This window comes from Gopherus evgoodei, unplaced genomic scaffold, assembly GCF_007399415.2.
Source record: "Gopherus evgoodei ecotype Sinaloan lineage unplaced genomic scaffold, rGopEvg1_v1.p scaffold_37_arrow_ctg1, whole genome shotgun sequence".
In the NCBI taxonomy this organism is placed as follows: domain Eukaryota; kingdom Metazoa; phylum Chordata; order Testudines; family Testudinidae; genus Gopherus; species Gopherus evgoodei.
Genome location: NW_022060049.1, coordinates 2,575,074 through 2,595,793, shown reverse-complemented (window position 1 = coordinate 2,595,793; position 20,720 = coordinate 2,575,074). Strand labels below are relative to the sequence as shown.

The 20,720-nt window shown below is 49.3% G+C and overlaps 1 protein-coding gene across 6 annotated transcripts in view; it reads right to left on the bottom strand.

Annotated features, from left to right (window-relative positions):
* The window catches only part of LOC115642091 (adhesion G protein-coupled receptor E3-like), a 43,972-nt gene that overhangs the window by 8,795 nt on the left and 14,457 nt on the right, over nucleotides 1–20,720 (bottom strand). For all 6 annotated transcript variants that reach the window (XM_030545491.1, XM_030545492.1, XM_030545490.1 and 3 more), the window contains 10 exons: nucleotides 15,595–16,824; nucleotides 13,839–13,915; nucleotides 13,165–13,254; nucleotides 12,348–12,531; nucleotides 11,378–11,497; nucleotides 10,271–10,470; nucleotides 8,841–9,011; nucleotides 2,161–2,349; nucleotides 1,208–1,443; nucleotides 395–461 (listed from right to left, as the gene is read on the bottom strand). In XM_030545491.1, coding sequence (XP_030401351.1) covers nucleotides 395–461; nucleotides 1,208–1,443; nucleotides 2,161–2,349; nucleotides 8,841–9,011; nucleotides 10,271–10,470; nucleotides 11,378–11,497; nucleotides 12,348–12,531; nucleotides 13,165–13,254; nucleotides 13,839–13,915; nucleotides 15,595–16,824 — 2,564 coding nt within the window. The remainder of the gene's footprint in view (nucleotides 1–394; nucleotides 462–1,207; nucleotides 1,444–2,160; nucleotides 2,350–8,840; nucleotides 9,012–10,270; nucleotides 10,471–11,377; nucleotides 11,498–12,347; nucleotides 12,532–13,164; nucleotides 13,255–13,838; nucleotides 13,916–15,594; nucleotides 16,825–20,720) is intronic.

The following is a 20,720-nucleotide window of genomic DNA, read 5'->3' as shown; positions in this document are numbered from 1 at the left end:
CACAAGGCGCGTAGTGGGGGAGGTGGCTGCCAGTGGGTGCTGAGCATCCACTAATTTTTTTTGGTGCCTATGGGCAAGACAGACGAAGGGTGGGAGGAGAAACAGAGGTGCAACGAGGGGAAGCTACTTCCCATTTTAACACAGCAGGCCAGTGGCTGAGTCAGGGCTCCTGACTCACAATCCAGTGCCCAACCCATTCGCCCTGATTGACTCCATAGAATGTAGGCTGTTGTGTTAGGCGGAAATCCTGCACTGGCCAAAGAGAAGTGGATGAAATGGGATCTTATAGGACTCTTTCATTTTAAATTCTCTGGAAGATATCTTGGCTCCACTGGAAACCACAGGGTTGCAGAGGTGAGAGGAGAATGGCCCTGTGGTTTTGTGAGGTACCCACCAGGATTATGGCACAGACTGGACCCAGAAAGCTCCAATGAAATCCTCTGTCCAGGCTGAGCCAGCATCTACAGGGAGGGAGGAAGAAGAAGGTGACTTTAATGGGATTACTGCCCTTTTTCAGCCCTAGGGGCAGAGAGGGGGTGTCACAGGGCAGCTGGCTCTCAAAAGTGAGATGGATCTCAGCCTGCTGGTGACATGGCCGACTCTCTTGCGGGCAGCAGGAAAACATTCCTACCCATCTACCTCAGCATCTCCTGCTTCCAGCCACCACTTCCTCTTCCACCTCCTCACATGACCCTTTCTGGTGAATGGGCGCAGTATTGATGGAGGGCCAGAAATGCAGCGGATGGACATTGGCCTAGCTGCACTGAAAGAAGTGGAGTTGCCCTGATTTACACCAGCTGAGGATCTCACCTGAGGGGTCTAGAACATGCCACACCCTGTTCTAGTGGAGTCACTCACTTTAGAGAGGGAATCCTCAGGGATTTGCACACAGTAAGAAAGTGCATTTGTTTCCTATCCACCAGCGCCACAAATCCAGCCTGGGAGCTGGGAGTTAAGCTGGGATCTTTCTGGCTTGTTCTTCTCCATTGTCAGTGGGGTGAGGAGTGCAGATGTCCAACAGGGGGCAACTCAACTGCAGTGCTCGGGGCAGCTTAATGTCCCTGGGGATGGGAAGGGTCCGAGGGGGACATTCAGCTCCCAGGCAGGGTGAGCAGGGAAATCTAGGTTCAAGTCAGACCTGGGGTGAGCCGGACAGGCACGTGGAAGCCCCATCCCGGCTCCCCTTCGGGATAGGCGCTGCACGTACTGTGTGGAAGTTCCATAGCCTTCAGGATTCACAGCTGCAGAAATAGCCACCACCAGGGCTGGGAATCCATAGCCGAACGGATACATGAATCTCTTCTTGAACCAGCTGGTGCTGGTGTAATTCACGACCTTCAGGTTCCTGACGGCGAGGAAGAGGTGCAGCCCCTCCAGGAACATCCAGGTGAAGCAGGCCAGGAAGAGGTAGTGTAGGAGGGCAGCAATGACAGCACAGACCACCTGAGGACAGGACGAGAGAGGGCTCTGGGACACTGCTTCCGGGAAGGGAAATACTGAATTTGGAGATAGGGGGTCTTTGCGGAGGATCTCACACGGCTTTTTATTAACACATCTCTCTAGTTATGATGCTCTCCCAGAGACAATACCTTCTTCAGTCTATGAGGGGCTTGTCTAAGGGCAAGCTGGCTGGCCCTTTCAATCATTCAGAGTCCAGGCCGGTCCTGATCTCCACTCAGAAAAGATGGTTTCGGGGGGTTGTAGTTCCCAAATAAATTGTGGAAATTATTGAATACTGTGAGGAATCCTAGGAAAGGGAGCAGGGACATAAACAAGTTCCCGGTCCTCATAACAAGGAGAGACCTGGAGGGTGTAGGTTCTCTTCTCTATATCTACTTTAGGGTATAGGTTTCTTGCATCTGCCCATCAATCTGGGGGCAGAGAGGACAGGCAGGGGTCGGAACTCTGAAAATCAGGGTTCCTTTTTCTGAATGATGAAGGAAGGAGCCCACAAGGAAAAGGGAAGGACTGGTTTCACGCATAGAGATTTCTTTTGGAGGGGAGTAAAAATTATTTCTGAAGGACTAAAGAGCATGAAATAAATGTTACCATCCAGCTGAGGGCATAAAAAGGTGCTGGGGTGAGGGGAGCTTTAGAAATGCTGACAGAGGATCTGGATACAGCTCAATTTTCAACCAAGAATAGAAGTGCATAACAGACCCGAATGCCGGTGCGCTTCACTGCGGTGAGGAAGAGCAGATTGGCCAGGTAGAGGCAGAGCTGCAGATGAAGGGAGGTGCTGACATTGCGGATGGAGTGGCACAGGAGGAAGGTGAGGATGGCGAGGAAGAGGCACAGCAGGGAGAGGGTCAGTCCCACATAGGTGATGATGGTCAGTGGGACACTCTCCTGTAACACAGCAAAGGGAGAATCACCAGTGAATCCTGTGAAGCTATATGAGAAATAAAGGGAAGTAAGGAGAACCCTGGAGAATTACAGACAATTCAGTTTAGCTTCTGTACCTGGAAAGATAATGGAGCAAATAATTAAGCAATCAATTTGCAAACACCCACAGGATAATAAGGTGATAAATAACAGTCAGCATGAATTTGTCAAGAACCAATCGTATCAAAACAACCTGATAGCTTTCTTTGACAGGGTAACAAGCCCTATGAATGGGGGTGTAGGGGGGAAGAGGTAGATGTGGTATATCTTGACTATAGTAAGGCTTTTGATACTGGAGGGAGGTTGTGGAATCTCCATCCTTAGAGGTTTTTAAGAATGACAAAGTCCTGGCTGGGATGATTTAGTTGGCGTTGGTCTTGCTTTGAGCAGGGGATTGGACTAGATGACCTCCTGAGGCTCTTCCAACCCTAATATTCTATTATTCTATGACCGTCTCATAAATAATAAGGTGAGTGCATAACTGGTTGGAAAATCATTCCCAGAGACTAGTTATCAGTGGTTCAAAATCATACTGGAAGGGCATATCAAGTGGGGTCCCACAGGGCTTGATTCTGGGTCCAGTTCTGTTTAATATCTTCATGAATGATTTAGATAATGGAATAGAGAGTACACTTTTAAAGTTTTTGGACAATACCAAGCTGAACGGGGTTGCAAGTGCCTTGGAGGATAGGATTAAAATTCAAAATGATCTGGACAAACTGGAGAAATTGTTTGAAGTAAATAGGATGAAAGTCAATAAAGACAAATGCAAAGTACTCCACTTAGGAAGAAATAATCAGTTGCACACTTACAAAATAGGAAATCACTACCTAGGAAGGAGTACTGAAGAAAGGAATCTGGGGGTTATAGTGGATCCAGAGCCATCCTTAGGGGGCCCTACACAGTATTATTAAACTGGTGCCCCTATGCCTGATGGTAGCCCGGGCTCACAGCCCATGGGGGTGTAGGAGGGAGGGAGGAGGTAGCAAAGGATACCGAGACGCCCAGCCCACCTCATGGTGGCAAAGAGCCACAATTCCTTGCAGAGACCCCTGTACCCTCTCCCTCATGCAGAATGTGTGGCGCTCGCACATTCGTCTCTATGAATATGGCCCCTGCCTGATGAGACTGCAGCGTGCACTGGGTGTGCGGGAGCTGACCCCCACTTACCTGCTGTCATAGGCAGTGCATGAAGCTGCCCTTTGGGAAGCCTAGCTCCCCAGCCCACCTCTTCTGCCTGTGGCCCTGCCCATACTCCACCTCGGCTCTGCCCAGGCTCCGCCCCCACTCTCCCCAGGCCCCTCCCCTCTCCTCCCCACTGTCTCCCTCCTTCCTTCCCTCTCCCTCCCTGCTCACACCCTTCCAGCCAAATCTCTGAACCCAAATGAAGCAAATGACATTAGAAAGAAATTGCAGAAGAGTGGGGTTTTTTTCAAAAGAAAATGGAGCATGTTTTCCACTGCATGCTAGAAGACATGCAGAAGGTACCTAATTAAAAGCACTAAATTTAGGAATAAAAAATGTCAGTCACGGGTATTTTGACAGGTTTCAGAGTAGCAGCCGTGTTAGTCTGTATCCGCAAAAAGAACAGGAGCAATTGTGGCACCTTAGAGACTAACAAATTTATTTCAGCATAAGCTTTTGTGAGCTACAGTTCACTTCTTCGGATGCACAGAATGGAACACACAGACAGGAGATATTTATACATACAGAGAACATGAAAAGGTGGAAGTATGCATATCAACTGGAAGAGTCCAATCAAAGATTTTAGGCATAACAAAGGATTTTATATCTTACTAAGGTACTGATTTTGCTGGAGGAGTCTCTTAAAACTAGTTCATCAAATAGTCAGAAGTAAAGAAAGGGAAACTCGTTTGTCTGAAAGGAAAGGAGTGTTGTCCCTAGCCTCTCTTCAAGGGAGGGTGAAGGGAAAAAGGGATGGACAGAAAGGACAGGAAGACTTTGGAAGCAAGTTTTTTTGTATTACAGCAATTAAAATTAAAATGTGTATTATAGATAAGTGGTATTTTGAAGGATTTATTTAAAAAACTCAATGCCTGAAGATCCAAGCATTTAGAGCGAAAGATGAAGACTCACGTTGTGGATCTAAAGACCTGTGAAAGGTTTTTTAGAGATGTGATTTTATAATCTTCCGCAATCTGCTAAGGAAATATTTTTAAAGCAAATTTTAAACTAAGGTCCTGTAGACTGACATATTCTGAGTAAATATTACTGTAATGCACAACTGTTTGTCAGTAAATTCAGAAACTGACAGTATACACCTAGAGAGAGTGATGAGCTGCCAAAATCTTAACAACCGGTTCCCTATAAAAAGTTCTGACTTAAGGGGGGGGGGAGGCGGGGAAGGAGCCAGGGCAGGGGGAGACATACTTTTGGGGCCATGGGCCCCTGCAGAGCCCTGGGGCAAATTGCCTCACTTGCCCTCCCCACCCTCCCCACCCTCCTGCGGCCCTGGAGCTCGCAGCCCCCCCCTTAGCTTGCCAGCAGCTCAAAGCAGCAGGATGACGCAGGAGCTCAGCTGAGCTGCCCAACTGCTGGCCACGCTGCAGCTCTGTGGGGGGGTAGGGGGAAGGCGGAGGGAGACATTCTCGTGGGGCCGGGGGCCCAGGGAAAATTGCCCCACTTGCCCCCCCCCGCAGCTCCAGAGCTCGCAGCCCCTGCCCAGCTTACCTTGCCGGCAGCCCAGAGCTCAGCTAAGCTGTCCAGCTGCTGGTCATGCTGCAGCTCTGCGGGATGGGGGATGTGGGGGACCGCCCAGGGGAGATATCCTCGTGGGGTCGGGGGCCCCTGCAGGGCCTGGGCCAATTGCCCCACTTTCCCCCTCCCCTCACCTCTGGCCAGCCCTGGAGCTTGCAGTAGCCCCTCCCCCCTTGCCGGCCATTCAAAAAGTGGCAGCAGGACGACTCCCGAGCTCAGCTGAGCTATGCAGCTGGTGCCGGTGGCTGGCCACGCTGCAGCTGGCGGGAAATGAGGGAGGGGCCTGGGGAGCCTCAGCCTCCCCAGCTGGGAATCCTGGGAGCAACAGGATGGTCTGGCCCGCTGACCGGAGTTCTTTGCCCACCTCCTGGCCCTTTAACAACCGGTTCTCCATGGAGGTCTAATTTTAGCAACTGGTTCTTGGGAACTGGTGGGAACCGGCTCCAGCTGACCACTGCCTAGGAGTTGGCAAATGTCTGTGAAATGCTTTCATTACCACTTGAATGGCTCTTTGAATGGGTGAAGGCTTTTTTACTTTTAAGTTACTAGATCCCCTCCGGAGTACGAGTCACCAGGCTGCAGCAGCTAGCTGTGGGAGCCTGCAGGAAAGGTCAGCACAGGCATAGGAAGAAGCGGAAGGGTGGACACTAAGACCCCGGAGTGCCCCAAATTTTTGGGTGCCCTACACAGCCATGTTTGCATATGCCTAAGGATGGCCCTGAGTGGATCACAAGCTAAATATGAGTCAACAGTATAACACGGTTGCAAAAAAAGCAAATATCATTCTGGGACGTATTAGCAGGAGTATTGTGAGCAAGACACGAGAAATCATTCTTCCGCTCTGCTCCAAGCTGATTAGGCCTCAACTGGAAAATTGTGTCCAGTTCTGGGTGCCACATTTCAGGAAAGATGTGAACAAGTTGTAGAAAGTCCAGAGAAGAGCAACAGAAATGATTAAAGGTCTAGAAAACATGACCTGTGAGGGAAGATTGAAAAAATTGGGTTTGCTTAGTCTGGAGAAGAGAAGACTGAGTGGGGACATGAAAACAGTTCTCAAATACATAAAATGTTCCTACAAGGAGGAGGGAGAAAAAATGTTCTTCTTAACCTCTGAGGATAGGACAAGAAGCAATGGGCTAAAATTGTTGCAGGGGTGGTTTAGGTTGGACATTAGAAAAAGCGTCCTAATAAATTCCCTAGGGAGGTGGTGGAATCTCCATCTTTGGGGATTTTTAAGAGCAAGTCAGACAAACACCTGTCAGGGATAGTCTAGATAATACTTAGTCCTGTCTTGAGTGCAGGGGACTGGACTAGATGACTTTGCGAGGTCCCTTCCAGTTCTATGATTCTGTGGAATATGAGTGACCGTTTATAATATTATGGATACCAACACAGTAACTCCTCACTTAAACTTATCCCAGTTAATGTTGTTACGTTGCTGATCAATTAGAGAACATGCTTGTTTAAAGTTGTGTAATGCTCCCTTCTAACGTCGTCTGGCAGCCGCCTGCTTTGTCTACTGCTTGCAGGAAGAGCAACCTGTTGCAGCTAGCTGGTGGGGGCTTGGAACCAGGGTGGACTGGCAGCCCCCCTATCAGCTCCCCACTACCTTAAGTTCCCTGTGCAGCACCTGCCTGCAGTTCAGCTGTGTCCCTCCCCCCACTGCCATGTGCTGCTCCTGCCCTCTGCCTTGGAGCTGCTCCCTGAGACTCCTGCTTGCTATGGTAGGGGGGAGGGAAGGAAGAGGGGAGCTAATGTCAAGGTGTCCCCCTCCCCACTGCTCCTGCACCCTGCTTACCCCATTTTCCATAGAGCAGGGCTCAGGACGAAGGGAGCTTGTAGCAGCTGCGGTCTGAGCAAGCTGATCTAATTAACAAGACAATGTACTTAAGGGAAATGTGTATATCTCCCTCCATTCCTGCTGCCTTGCAGAGTGAGAGAGTTAACCCTTGAGGGTTCAGCCAATTGCTAGTTCATCATTTAGCAGCAAGGGAAATACCCCACCCTCTGACTCCTCCACCTCAACCAAGCTTCACAATCATCATCACTGTGTACCAGTATTAAACTCTTTAAAAATAATAATAAAATAATTGGAGATATAGCAAACTCCTAGAACTGGAAGGGACCTTGAAAGGTCATTGAGTCTAGCCCCCTGCCTTCACTAGCAGGACCAATATATATATATATATATATATATATGGAGAATTGGATTCGCTTAACATTGTTTCGCTTAAAGTGGCATTTTTCAGGAACATAACTACAACGTTAAGTGCGGAGTTACTGTATTACAAAATCACAATGAATCTTACAAGATATGCCGTGTAAGGTATCAGTTGAAAAGTTATGATTTGCTAAGTATGATAATCTTGTTTATATATAAGCTTTATCTTTGCATTGTGAGTTATAAATATGTGTGATATATATGTGCTGTGTTTGTGGGTGACACCCCTAGACAGATTGGCATCAGCACTATCCAGTCTGTTTGATGGCCCATCAAAGGTAATCAGCTATACCAGCATTCTGAAATGGGGGGTCCGCAGGTCCTGCTGACCAAGTTGTCCACCTCCCTCCCAGTGTCTTCTGCATGCCAGGGAACAGCTGTTCTGCAGCACGCAGGAGGCGCTGAGAGGGAGAGGGAGGAGCGTGGATGGGGTGCACTTGGGGTACGGGGTGGAAAGAGGCAGGGAAGAGGAGAAGCAGGGGTGGAGCGCAGGCGTGAAGAGGTGGAGTGGGGCCTTGGGAGAATGGATGGAATGGAGGTGGGGCCTGGGGCTGAGCGGGGGCTTGAGGGTCTGCAAAAATTTTAAAACAAAATGGGGATCCTTGGGTTGCAAAAGTCTGAGAACTGATGAGCTCTACAACGTACCCATTGAGAGAAGCCAGGAGCTATGCTCATGAGTCAGCAGGACATGTAGGGACAGGGGACTCAAAGTACCTTTCCATGCCCATGTGCTGTGAGCTTGTGTTAGGCACAGAGGAAGTACAAGCCACATGGAAAAGGATAGAAAAAGGCAGCTGCATCACCTCCATTTTGTCTTCAGTCATGCTTCTCACTTCTGGAGTAACTTCTCTACAAAAGGAAGCTTTGAACAAAGGTCTGATAGACCCATCTAAGTTCTGGGTGTGTTCCAGAGGGACTTTGTAAGCCAACAAACTCACTAAGGCTGCTAAGAACCTGATATATGGACCTTGAATTCATATGTATCAGATTGCTTTGATCATTTAACAGCTCTCTTCTCTTTCTTTTCTTTTCATTTATAATAAAATCTTTAATTTTAGATACTAAAGGATTGGCTGTCAGTGTGGTATTTTAGGTAAGATCCAAACTAATATAGACCTGGCAATGTGGCTGCCCCTTTCAGGATCAGAGGAATATTTTGTTAAGTAACTACAGTTTTAAGTGTGAGTTCTTTTTTTCAGCTTCTCGATAACCAGTGTGGGGGATCTGGAGCACAGACTGTGACTGGTTAGTGATTCTAACTACAGTGTTAATCACCAGTTCTGGAGGAATCTGTCTCCTTTCTACAGCCTGCCCTGACCTTGGCATTGTCAGTGTGCGCTACTCTAGGCACCTCCGATCACAACTCCAGCCCAGCCCCCTTAACACTGACACATCCTGTATGGCCACAGATTATACCCTGAGGTTCCGACTCAGTGTTCATTCAGGCAAAATTCCCACTGATTTTGCCCAAGTCAGGAGAGTCCAGCCCTTTGATCTGAGTCTGACAGTGAGATACCTCCACTCTGGTGAGACCCATAAGGAGTGCGAAGCTGGAGAGATGGTCACAGCTGCAGATGGTGTGAGTGCTGTTCGTGTGGAGAACAGTGCAGCCATCCTCAACCCAGGTGCCTTTCCCAGCGACGAATTTCCAGCAAACACAGCAAGTCTCTTCCTCCTCTTTCTTTTCCTGGAAAAAAAAAACAATCCATCATCATCCTCACTGGACCATGGGGAGAACACTGTTTCTTTTGTCACACATCTCTAATAGACCATCATAAACCTGAAATCACCAACGGCTTCATGGTTCTCATTGTGCTGCACTTAACAGCCATGTGGGACTTCCCATTGACAGTGGAAATACAAGCGAGATCTTCCAGCTCCAACAGCACAAGCCCCCGATCCCAGAACTAAAGTGGTAATTCCCTTAACTCTGAGCACTGTAAGGTCTATGACACAATTGTGCTGTTCCGATTTGAGCCATTAAAAGGCATTCACACACACACACACAAATACCCACATGCACTCTAGTGAGTTCATTACTTCATCAAAGAAGGCATCATGCTGTTTCCCTGAACTTTGCTATCCATAGGGCAGAGGTCTCCAAACTGTGGGGTGCATTCCCCTAGGGGGACATAGAGGAAACTTCAGAGGGACATGACAGGCATCGAGGACATGGGGGGGCAGAGAGGGAGCACCACCCAGACCCTCCCCACCCTGAGCTCTGCTCTGGTCCCACCAGCAGCCGCATACCCGACTTCCAGCCCCATGCCTGGCACCATCCCAAACCTCAGCATGGCTCTATTCCCAGCCCCAGCCCCAGCTCCTTATGGATCCATTCCCAGCCCAGGCTGGGGGCAGGGGCAGGGTTGGGAGACGAGCCACACCTGGTCCTGGGCTCAGCTGCAGGCTTCCACTGCAGCTCGGCTGCTTCTCTACTCCCACCCCCACCCTCAGCCCCTAGCCATGGCTCTGGCCTTGATCCCATCCCCAAACCCAACACAGCCGCAGCCCCAGTATCAGCCCCTTTACCCCATCCGTGTCCTTTCCCTCTACCTCCGAGCCGTGGTCCCGCTCCCATCCCCAGCTCAGAGTGTGGGGCGTGGATAATGGTAAGGGTGGGGGACAATCCTCAAAAGTTTGGGGACCACTGCTATATGAAGTTGTTTTCCAATTATTCCTGCTCTAAGGGGTGAGCCAGGCACAGTTGTTACTCCAGAGCATTTTACAGGATGAATCATAACCCAATCAGGCCTGGGGTGAACCCTATGTAACATCCTCCACCAAAACAGCCCCCGTGTCAGAACTAAAGACGCTCCCTCTCTTTCTCAGATAACTGTTTCTCAGTCCAGAAAGGCAACAGAACTTAAATGCCCTGCAGGAGACGAACCTTTTAAGTGACCAGCTGGAGCCCCGGGCACAGAGCAAAGTAAAAGGATCGACACTCACCTGTCTATGGCGCAGGGTGAAGTTCACAGGTTTGGAGAGGTTCATGTGCCTCCCAGCTCCGATAGCCCCACTCACCACCCTGGAATTCAGGTGAAAATTCCTCAATTTCTCATCAGCCGTTAGATCTTCCTTGTTGCGAAATCTCTTGTTAATGATGGAGTCCAGGGTGGAGTAAGAAATAAAAGTAACAGCCACAGAATCTGAAAACATGAAATGATGCCTCATCATGGAGACAGGGACACTGAGACAAAGAAAGAGCAATCCAGGTGCCAAAGGTCACAGCGAGTCTGAGGCAGAGCTGGGAAAAGAACCCAGGAGTCCTGGCTAGCATTTTGAGCTTTAACCAGTAAGGTATGTTGCCTCCTCCCTCTTCTTCCACAGAAGCACTTTTGTGTTGGAAACATCTGGTGCGCACTATGGGATTGTGATTCCTAAAGTGCACTAACGTACATTAAAGCACAGTAGGAAACCTTTAGTGCACACTAGTAGGGTCTATAAAGACCAATTAATTCATACTACGTTGGTGCTCTTTAGAAATCATACCCCCACACTGCACATTATCCAGCCAGGTAGACAGTCCTAGGTGATAGGCACTGAGGTGAAGCCATAGTTTTTCTTTGTTAGGAGAGACAGAGGGGTTGGTTAGTGAGGAGCTTTCCCTGGTGCTGAAGAATTAAGAGCCAGTCCTAGTCAAGTCATACTGGCCTGCAAATTGGAGTAAAACTGGTAATTGTCATCCTGGTTCCATTCCCAGAAGACAGGCACATCAACCTGGGGCCTAGCTGGGCTCATCATCAGGACATCATGTGTTGGGTCAACGGATTTCTGAGCTTTCCATTCTCTGGACCAATTCACATGCCCATCAAAGCTTCTCTCTCCTCCCTGCCCCTCTCATTGCTTGGTTTTCATGCTGAGGGACAACCAGGAATGAAGGGCTCTGCAGAGCTCAATGGCCTGAGAAACACTGGCTCAGCCAACAAGGTCCACACTAGTGTCAGGATAACAGAGGCAAGCAAGCCAGCCTGGGGTGAGAGGAAAGGGAGAACTAGGGCTGAGCTTTGGTGTCTAGTTAAAGGGGTGAGTGCCTGGGAAGCACCAGGATGGTACCTTCTGTCGCTGCTTTGGTGACCGTATTGCAGTGAATGTCCATTGTCTCCTCCTGAGCCCTCAGCCTGAAGACCTCATCACAGGGACCTGCAGCCGGCACAACTAGGAGCGTCTCGATAGCTGAGGAGGGAAATGGCAAAGCCTCTTGCTCCACTCTCTGTGAATCACACCAGCCCCTCCCCCTTTCTCCTCACCTCCATTTCTCTGTGTTTCCCTGAGCCCCTCTGGCTGACCTCCTATGATCCATTGTCCCTGTGTCCCCATGAAGATGTCACTGTGCCAAGAGGCAGAAGGCAACTTCTCCCTGTTGCCTCACCTCTGCGCTTTAGCAGGGGAAGCAGCAAGATGGGGTATAGAGAGTGAAAGGAGGTCATGATGGCAGCTGTCTGTGGTGACAGGAGATTGGCAGTGCTTTTAAAACTCTCACAGGCAGCTGCCATTGCTGCAAAGCCCCAGGGCTGGTTTATGGGTGGCAGGTAGCATAGGCCGGGGAAGGCTGTGCCTTCCCAAACAGCCTGGCATGGACCTGCTAATGCTCCATCCCCAGGTCCTCTCCTGCCTGCTTCCAGTTCTCTTCCCACTCTTCTGTGGCTGAGAGGCTTGGGCAGGCAGGCTGGGGCCAGCGCTCAGAAGGCCCAGGGCTGGGGGCACTGGAGTTGCGGATGCTCCAGTTGCCCGGTGCTCCAGGGCTGGGGTAGCATGGGGAAGGGGGGGCAGGCTGCTCTGGGCTCCAGCGGAAGAGTGGGGGTGGAAGTGGAGGGGCGGGGCCTTTGGTAAAGAGGGAGGAGCCAAGGGCTAGCCTTTCAATGGTTAGCCTCTCTCAATGGCTCGTTCACCTGCCGCCCATGGCTGGGTTATAAAATCTGAGAGAGGGGCAGAGAGGCTGAAATGATGTTCTGTATTGAGAAGAGTATAAGCCCCTCTCTCACAGCCACCACGAGGTGATGTGGGAGCCTCCCATCCTCCTCACCCATGGACTCTGTTATCACGGTCTGGGTCCTATGCTCCGGAGACTTCAAAGCAGCTGTCAGTGCAGCCAATTCCACACTCTGCAGAAGGAACGTCACGGTGAAGGCCACCTCCCCCTTGCTCTCCTTCCCACCAGCACTGAGGGTGGAGTTATTCAGGAAGGGACCAATGGGACGAGCAACTTCCTGGGATTGGGAAAGGAAACACCCTGAGAAGGAGGGAGGATTTCAGTGGTTCATGAGCCACATTCTTCAGACTCCCAGGGGAACAATGACCCTCTTAGGGACATATGGGTTCATAGTGACCTCCCCTACTTGGAAGGACTGCAACATTCTCAAAGAGGGAGCCCTTTACGGAGCTAGTGAGTCTACTGAGGCTTGCTCAGGACTCCACAGTAAGCTGAAGCCAGAGTCGGGCTAACACCCTGTGTCATTCACTCTTCATCCCTGTTCCCTCCAGTGTAGGTGCCAGAGACCATTGCAGCGAATCAGCACTCATCTAGGTTCTCTCTATGTTGCCCCCAGAAGGAATCTGGATCTTCCTAGGACCAGCAGGGACAAAACCCAGATCCCCTGCCATTTAAGCTAGAGAGCATGCACATGCACGCACACACACACCCCTTTTCTGAAGAGCAGCTACAATTCTATGCATCTGATGAAGAGGGCTGTAGCCCATGAAGGCTTATGCTCAAATAAATTTGTTAGACTCTAAAGTGCCACAAGTACTCCTGTTCAATTTCCCTAAAGTTAGACTTCTATTCCAGTGCTCAGGGCATTTGGTCATAGAGAGCCCACACAAGTAGGGGTTGAATCTCTGACCTCCAGCGATACTGCTCTGTCCTCTGCACACATGGTCTCCAAATTCATTAAGGTTGAATTCATGAAGGAGCAAAATTCACTGTTGCTGCCCTGCAGAGCAATCAGAGAAAAGGGATTATTTCTGCAAGCATGGAAATGCCACCCAAAATTAAGGTTAATGGTTCTGCAGAGTGATCTTGCTTTGACGTATGGCTGGCTGGCCGTCCCACTGGAATGCCTACATATTAAGACATGTGAAGGCTAAGTGTAGTCAAGTCCACAGACACGCTGATATTTCACATAGAATTGAAGCTTTCATGCATATTAATGAATTTCTCCTTCCCTTCCTCACAAGGGTTTAGTAAGGATTATTATCTTCCTTCTACAAGTGGGGAACCGATGCACAGAGTGACTGAGCAAATTGCCCAAAGCCACACAGTGAGTCTGGGGCAGAGATGGGAACTGAACTCTGACTTCCTGTATCTCTGGCTGATGCCTTAATTGCAGAACTCTGATGTACAGTGGGGGTGTCACACCCCTAAGCATGATATGGTCAAGTTTCCAAAAGTTCCACTGATTCTGCTCCCACTGCAGTCAGTGGCAAACCCTGGACAAGCAGAGAATCCTCAGGCTCAAAGTTTTCTGTGTACTCTTTGTGAAAACCCTCAAAGCCCAAATAAACCCCTTCAACATACCTGCAGAAAGACATCTTTGCACCTCTCCAACTGCTCTTTTATCTGTAGAGTCTCAATCTGGCATTTAAAGGTAACATCTAGCAACAGAAAGAGAGGCAGGATAATTACATCAGTTCAACATCTGCAGGGCTAAAGTTTTCAAAAAAGTGTCTTGTAATCTGAGACCTCTTTATAGGGCCCTGACTTTCAAAAGTGCTGAGCACTCACCCTCTGAAAATCAGGCCCCTTTAAACTTTCAGGTTAGGCAACCAAAGGGCCATCCTTTCTTCCTACTAGCAGGTGTTTTCTCCCTTCAACTCCATTGATTCCTTAAGCCCTGTCTATCTGACTACTTTCAACTGAGTCTGTAATCAGTTAGCAATACATTCAGCCCTGAAACCCTGGTGTGTGTCCACACATCACCTGGTCAATACCCAGTTAAGTTTTGCCTGTGTATCTCATTGATCTGTGTGTTCTTTGTGTCCTCTAGGGGATGGTCCACCACAGATCTGGTTCTGCTACAGCTCCTAGCTATGGGAGTTCATCCCTTAGTTCAAACCGTAGTAGGTCATGCAGTTACAAAGTTTTGGGTTTGATCCTTGGTGACAGATGACGGTTGTAACATCTATAGTCGAGAAATTTCCCTTCCCCAGAACTGTTTTAATCCTGCTATTGTACTTTTTAATGACCTGAGTCTCATCAAGGCATGTCTACACTAGAAATACTAAAGTGCTGCAGCTGCAGCTGTGCCACTGTAGTGGAGGTACTGACTATAGTGTTGGAAGGGTTCTTCCATTGCTGTAGTAAACCCACTTCTGAGAGGTGGTAACTAGGACAAGACAAGAATTCTTCTGTTGACCTAGTGTTACCTACACCGTGGCTTAGGCTGGCTTATGGGCCTTTACAAGATCTTGGCTTCATATGCAAGGCAGATCAAGGATGTGGTCAGAATGTGCCATGCTACAGCTACTTCCTGGTTCTCAGGGGCCATGAGAAGCAGAGGGTAAATTTCAGCAACCCTACATGGTCCCAGAATGCATAGCGCACAAAGGTGGCTTAAAGCTACCTTTTCCTCCACTCTTTCTATCCCCCGCCTCTAGCACAGGAGTGGCATAAGGGAGAATCAGGCACAAAATTCTCTTGGGTACCCAGCAGGCATTACAACCAAGTGTAGGAGGAAAAGTGCAACAGTTCTTAAACCAATTCAGAACAGCTGACGAGCATCTGCCTAACTGCATGAGCAGGGCTGAAACTAGTTCAGTGCAGCTATCAACACAGGCACAATCTTAGGCCTGGACTACACCTAAAACTTAGGTAGATCAGGCTATGTCGCTTAGGGGTGTAAAATATTCATACCCCTGAAAGACATAGTTAAAGCGTCCTAAGCCCAGTGTTGACACTATTAGGTTAAGAGAAGACTTCTTCCCTCAACCTAGATACCAGTTCTGAGTGGGGTGGATTAACCACAGTGACAGAAAAACCCCTTCCATCGCTGTACCAAGTGTCTACACTAGAGTGCTACAGAGGCACAGCTGCAGCGCTGTAGCTGTGCTGCTGCAGCTTCTGTAGTATGGACATAGCCTGAGCCACTGTGGCTAGGGGTGGCCTAGGATGGCATATTGGGCCAAATTCTCAGCTGGTATAACTCAGTGGAGCCCCATCAAAATCAAAAGACTTTACACCAGGCCCATGGTTGCCTCCCTGGTTGTAACACTGTTTTCTTTGCAGCATGGACACAAACTGTGGTCAAAGTAGATTTAAAACCCATGCTACTCACTCTTCCTGCAGGAACCTGGAATCCCATAGCTGTCCATGGCAGCAGTGCCAACACTCAGGAGCGCAAATGGAGAGCTGAGATGTTCCACGGCATGGGAGCTGATGGCAGGTCCAAGTGTAAGCATGCCCCAAAAGAAATCAGTGCCAGCGACTGGGTTCCACATCACATCACTTAGAGGCTGATTGTCTAGGATGATGGCACCAGACTCAGATGTACTGGCTATCATCAAGGCAAAGTTCTCAAAGCCCTCCTGGACATTTATTGAATACATCCGGCAGTAATTGGCAACATCTGGAACATTCATCAGGAAGGCGTGGGAGGAATTAGGGACAGCTGAGCCCATGCTGTAGAACACCACTTGGATGCTCACATTAGCAGAGATGTAGACTGGGATCGAGGGCTTGACAGGACGCTGGAGCACACTGCCTCCTGCTAGAGTAACGGTCTCTGGCTGTTCCCCTAGTTGATACAACACAGTTGTGCTCTGGGAAGCAGTGATGTAGACTATTTCATCTACTGTCTGCCAGGGTAAGGGAGGAATGATGTATGTTCTACCCCAGCTGCAAACTGGTAGGAGCTGCTCAACGACATGGTTGCATTTTGTGTTATTACAAAAACACCCCTGGCCAACCAAGACAGCCACTGGTTTTTCTGAGACAATCCTGGTTCCAGACAGATCTGCTATGCCTTGAAACTGGTAGCCTTCGAAAGCGCGGAGCTTAATTTCCAGTTTGTTGCCAGTGGAGTAGACCTGTGTTAGGTAATGTAACTTGCCTTTTACATGGACCTTCACAGAGTTGCAGTCTTCGTACGTCATAACAGAGAACTCTGGGTAACTATCTAAGGATTGTGTGGAGGGAGTCACTATGTAGTGTTCATTTCCCAAGCTGGAGACAGGATACAGCACAGTGGTCTCAGGGATCACATGTTTGTTTCTGATAGACACTACTGAGATATCTTTGTCAGCCTTGACTAGGACTACATTGGGGAACTTGGTAGAGCCCTTAATTCCCACTGAGTCTGGTAGCTTGACCCACACCATCTCGCCCTGATTTACCATAATCTTCTTCTCAAACTTTGTCCCGTCACCCGTGTAATTGGAGATGGAAACGAACACTGAAGTGAAGGCAAAGTAGCCACTAATTTGCACTTCAAACTGACTAGAGTTCCCACACTCATCCATATAGGAAGTGATGAATTCTCTTCCCAGAGTCTCAGTCTGACATGTGCCTGAAAGAGAAAATAGCAGTAAAACGTTGGCGGTGGAGAGAGGTGAAGAGAGTGAAAGGGTCTAGATCAACTTTGTTCAGGACAAAAATTAAGGCCTAGTAAAAAAGAAAAGGTGTTTGAAAATCTTAATGCAGCTAGAAATTTTCCCCATTATATTTTTAATCTAAATGAAAATAATTTTTATCAATAATAAACATTATTTTACATAATGAAAAAGCACAACTTAGACATCTTAGAAGCCAACAAAGACCTTGGAACCAAACACGACTTCAGGAATGTTCCAATCTGGATCAGAATACCATGATTGTCCCTGATCTCTATAATAGAATAATTGTTCTCCTGTCCCTAGCACCTCCTGTCTAAGCTCAAAACACTTTACAGACAAACATTAAATAATTCTCAGTCCCAACAGGAGATGGGTCAATATTACTGTCCCAATTGCACTGAGGGGGAAACTAAAGCACAGAGAGGGTTAGGAACTTGCTCAAAGTAACCCCACAAATCAGCAATAGAACTAAGAATAGGACCCAGGTTTCCTGACTCTCAGTCTCTTGTGCTCTAAACATTAATACCTACAACCCTTCCCAGCACTGGGAATGGAACTTTAGTCTGGTGTGTTAAGGGTAGGCGCCTTGGGTCTATTGGGCTGAGATGATAATAAAACCCTTTTGTACTGTTACAACATTAAACACCTAAGGGTGGTTTGGGGTCTTGTGTCAAGTTATCACTGGCACCTTCTCTTGTTGCAACCACCCCCATTACATATATATACACACAACAAGAGAGAGAGAGAGAGACAGACATAACCTTTTATTAAACACACATAAGAAACAGAATAAAATTACAATTTTAAAAAGTTAAATAAAACTTTCATGTAATAAGTTTCCTTTATTTTCCTTTTAGTTATATAGGGCCAGATCCTCAGCTAGAGTAAATCAGGGTAGCACCACTGACTACAACAGACCTTTGCTGATTTACAACAGATGAGGATTCTGCCCACTACCCCCAGCTGACATCCCACTTGGCTCTTTATAGAGAGATCCAGAAACATCATATCTCCCAATAAACATTTTATCCTCACTCCCAGAGCTCTCTCTCTGCTCGGAGTGGAAACAAAATTAAGGCCAAATGTAAGATAGTTTCTCAAATTTTCACTAGCTGAGAATCTGGCTGTCTAGCTTCTGGTCCTTTAACACAATCAGTGAGGGGAGATATTGTGAAATGCTGGGCCTTCTTCTCCTGTCCCTTACACCAGATGGCCACCATTGATTTCAGTGCATTTCTCCTGATTTACACTGATGTATGTGAGAAGAGAATCAGGCCCATCATTCTTAGCCTCAATGGGAGCTGGCGGTAGGGCTGGATTTAGGGCAGGTGACCCTTGTAACCACCTGGGGTGCCAGGCTTGGGGGGCGCTGGGCTCAGGGTGCTGTTTTTGTTGTTAGTGACAAAAAGGAAACCAGAATGTTTGAAGTAAAGTATTGCAGGTATTCTGTACCATAGGATGTTAGGGGCTTTGGGAGGTCACCTAGTCGAAGCCCCTACTCAAAGCAGGACTAATCCCCAGACAGATTTTTGCACCAGACCCCTAAATGGCCCCCTCAAGGATTGAACTCACAACCCTGGGTTTAGGAGGCCAATACTCAAATCACAAAGCTCTCTCTTCCCCCTGCTCCCACCCAAGAGGCAGGATGTATGTGGATTCATTTTTCACTAGCTTCCTAGAGTGTTCTGAACCTTTATAAGATCTCATGGAACTTCCCACATGTTCTGAGAACTACATTTTCCTCCAGCCTCTGAGAATGTTGTCAGCCACTCTACACTATATACACTCACGACTATGTACAGAGCAGGGCATCACTTAGGGTTGGCGACTTTCTAATTGCACAAAACGGAACATCCTGGCCCCACCCCTTCCCCAAAGCCCCACCTCTCACTCACGCTAGCTCCCCTCCAGCCATTGCTCACTCTCCCCCACCCTCACTCACTTTCACTGGCCTGGGGCAGGGGCAGGGGCAGGAGCTTGAGGTGGGTGAGGGCTCCAGCTGGGGATGTGGGCTCCAGGGTGGAGCCAGAAATCAGAGGTGCAGGAGGGGGCTCTGGACTGGGGCAGGGGGTTGGGGTGCAGGAGGGGGTAAGGGCTAGAGCTGGGGGTGCGGGCTCTGGGGTGGAGCTGGAGATGAAGAATTTGGGATGCAGGATGGGGCTCCGGGCCTGGGGCAAAGGGTTTGGAGTGTGGGCAGAGGCTCAGAGCTAAGGCAGGGCTTGGACTGCTGGAGGGGAGGTGGGGTGGAGGCTCTGGGGGGGGGAGTTTGGGTGCAGGAGGGGGTTCTGACCTGGGGCAAGGGTTTGAGATGCAGGTGAGGGTGAAGGTGTGGGTTCTGGGAGGGAATTAGGGTGCAGAAGGGGGTTCTGGCAGGGAGTTGGGGTGCAAGTGGGGGTATGGGATCTGGGATGGAGTTAGGGTGTGGGAGGGGTTCCAACCTGGGGTAGGGGCAGGGCCGGCACTTCCATTTAGGTGACCTAGGCAATTGCCTAGGGCGTTAGGATTTGAGAGGGTGGCAGACTGCTCCGGTGGATCTCCTGCAGGCGTGCCTGTGGATGGTCCGTTGGTCCCGCGGCTCCGGTGGAGCATCTGCAGGCAAGCCTGTGGCAGGTCCACCAGAGCTGCAGGACCAGCGGACCATCCGCAGGGACACCTGCGGCAGGTCCACCAGAGCCACGGAACCAGTGGACCGTCCGCAGAAATGCCTGTGAGAGGTCCACCAGAGCCACGGGACCGGCGAGCCAGCCCTGCACCTATGGCGCCAAAAACACTCGCACCACTCCTAGGTAGGGGATTCAGGGTGGGGGCTCTGGCTGGGTGGAGCTTACATCAGGCAGCTCCCAGTCAGTGGTGCAGTGGGGCTAAGATAGGCTCGTTGCCTGCCCTGGCTCCGCACTGCTCCCAGAAGTGGCCAGCATGTTTGGCCCCTAGGCAGAGGCACAGCCAGGTGGCTCTGCACGTTGTGCATTGTCCATGCCTGCAACCGCCGCCCCCACAGCTCCCATTGGCCACAGTCCTCAACCAATGGGAGCTGCGGAGCTGATACTAGGAGTGGCGGCAGCACTCAGAGCTTCACTGATCGCTGCTGCGCATAGGGGCCAGACATGCCAGCTGCTTCCGAGGAGCTGCACAGAGCCTGGGCAGGCAGGGAGCTTGCCTTAGCCCCACTGCACCACTGACCAGATTTTTAATGGCCCTATCAACGATGCTATCCGGAGACACCAGGGTCCCTTTTCGACTAGGCGGTCTGGTCAAAAACCGCATGCCTGGCAACCCCAGTATCACCAATTAGTCTTATGAGATAGGGATAAATCATGCATCAAAGTCATGAAATGGGCTACAAATTCAATAAAAAATAAGATATTTAAAACTTTAACAAATGGATCAGTGGGCATGCGACATTTGGTCTAGGGCCAGCCCTGGCTGCCGGTCCTCAATGCCTCTCAAGATTCAGATCCGTTTGTAGCATTTCCCAGTGCTTCTAGTTTCTACCAAAAATGGATCGTGATCTCAGTTTTCATTTGCAATTCTGTAATGCTAACAGCTTCTTAAAGGGGAAGCTGCCAAAAGGACAGACCCAGAGTTACTTCTACTTCATTCTCCCTTGCTCTTTTCTGACAGACCTCCAGGTACTGCAGTCCAGTAGAGGAAGTCTCCAGCTACTGCTTTCTGGGCCCACCTCTGGCTTTTCAGTATGGCCTAGTGACACTATTAAAAGACCTCTCAGTGGGACATGGCAGCAGAAAGAGGTTCTTGTCCACCATGCGACAGAGTGTGAGCAGACTAAAACTAGAACACCCTAAGGAGTAACAGAGGGAGAAAGAGGGAGTGAATGAATAAATGAACACAG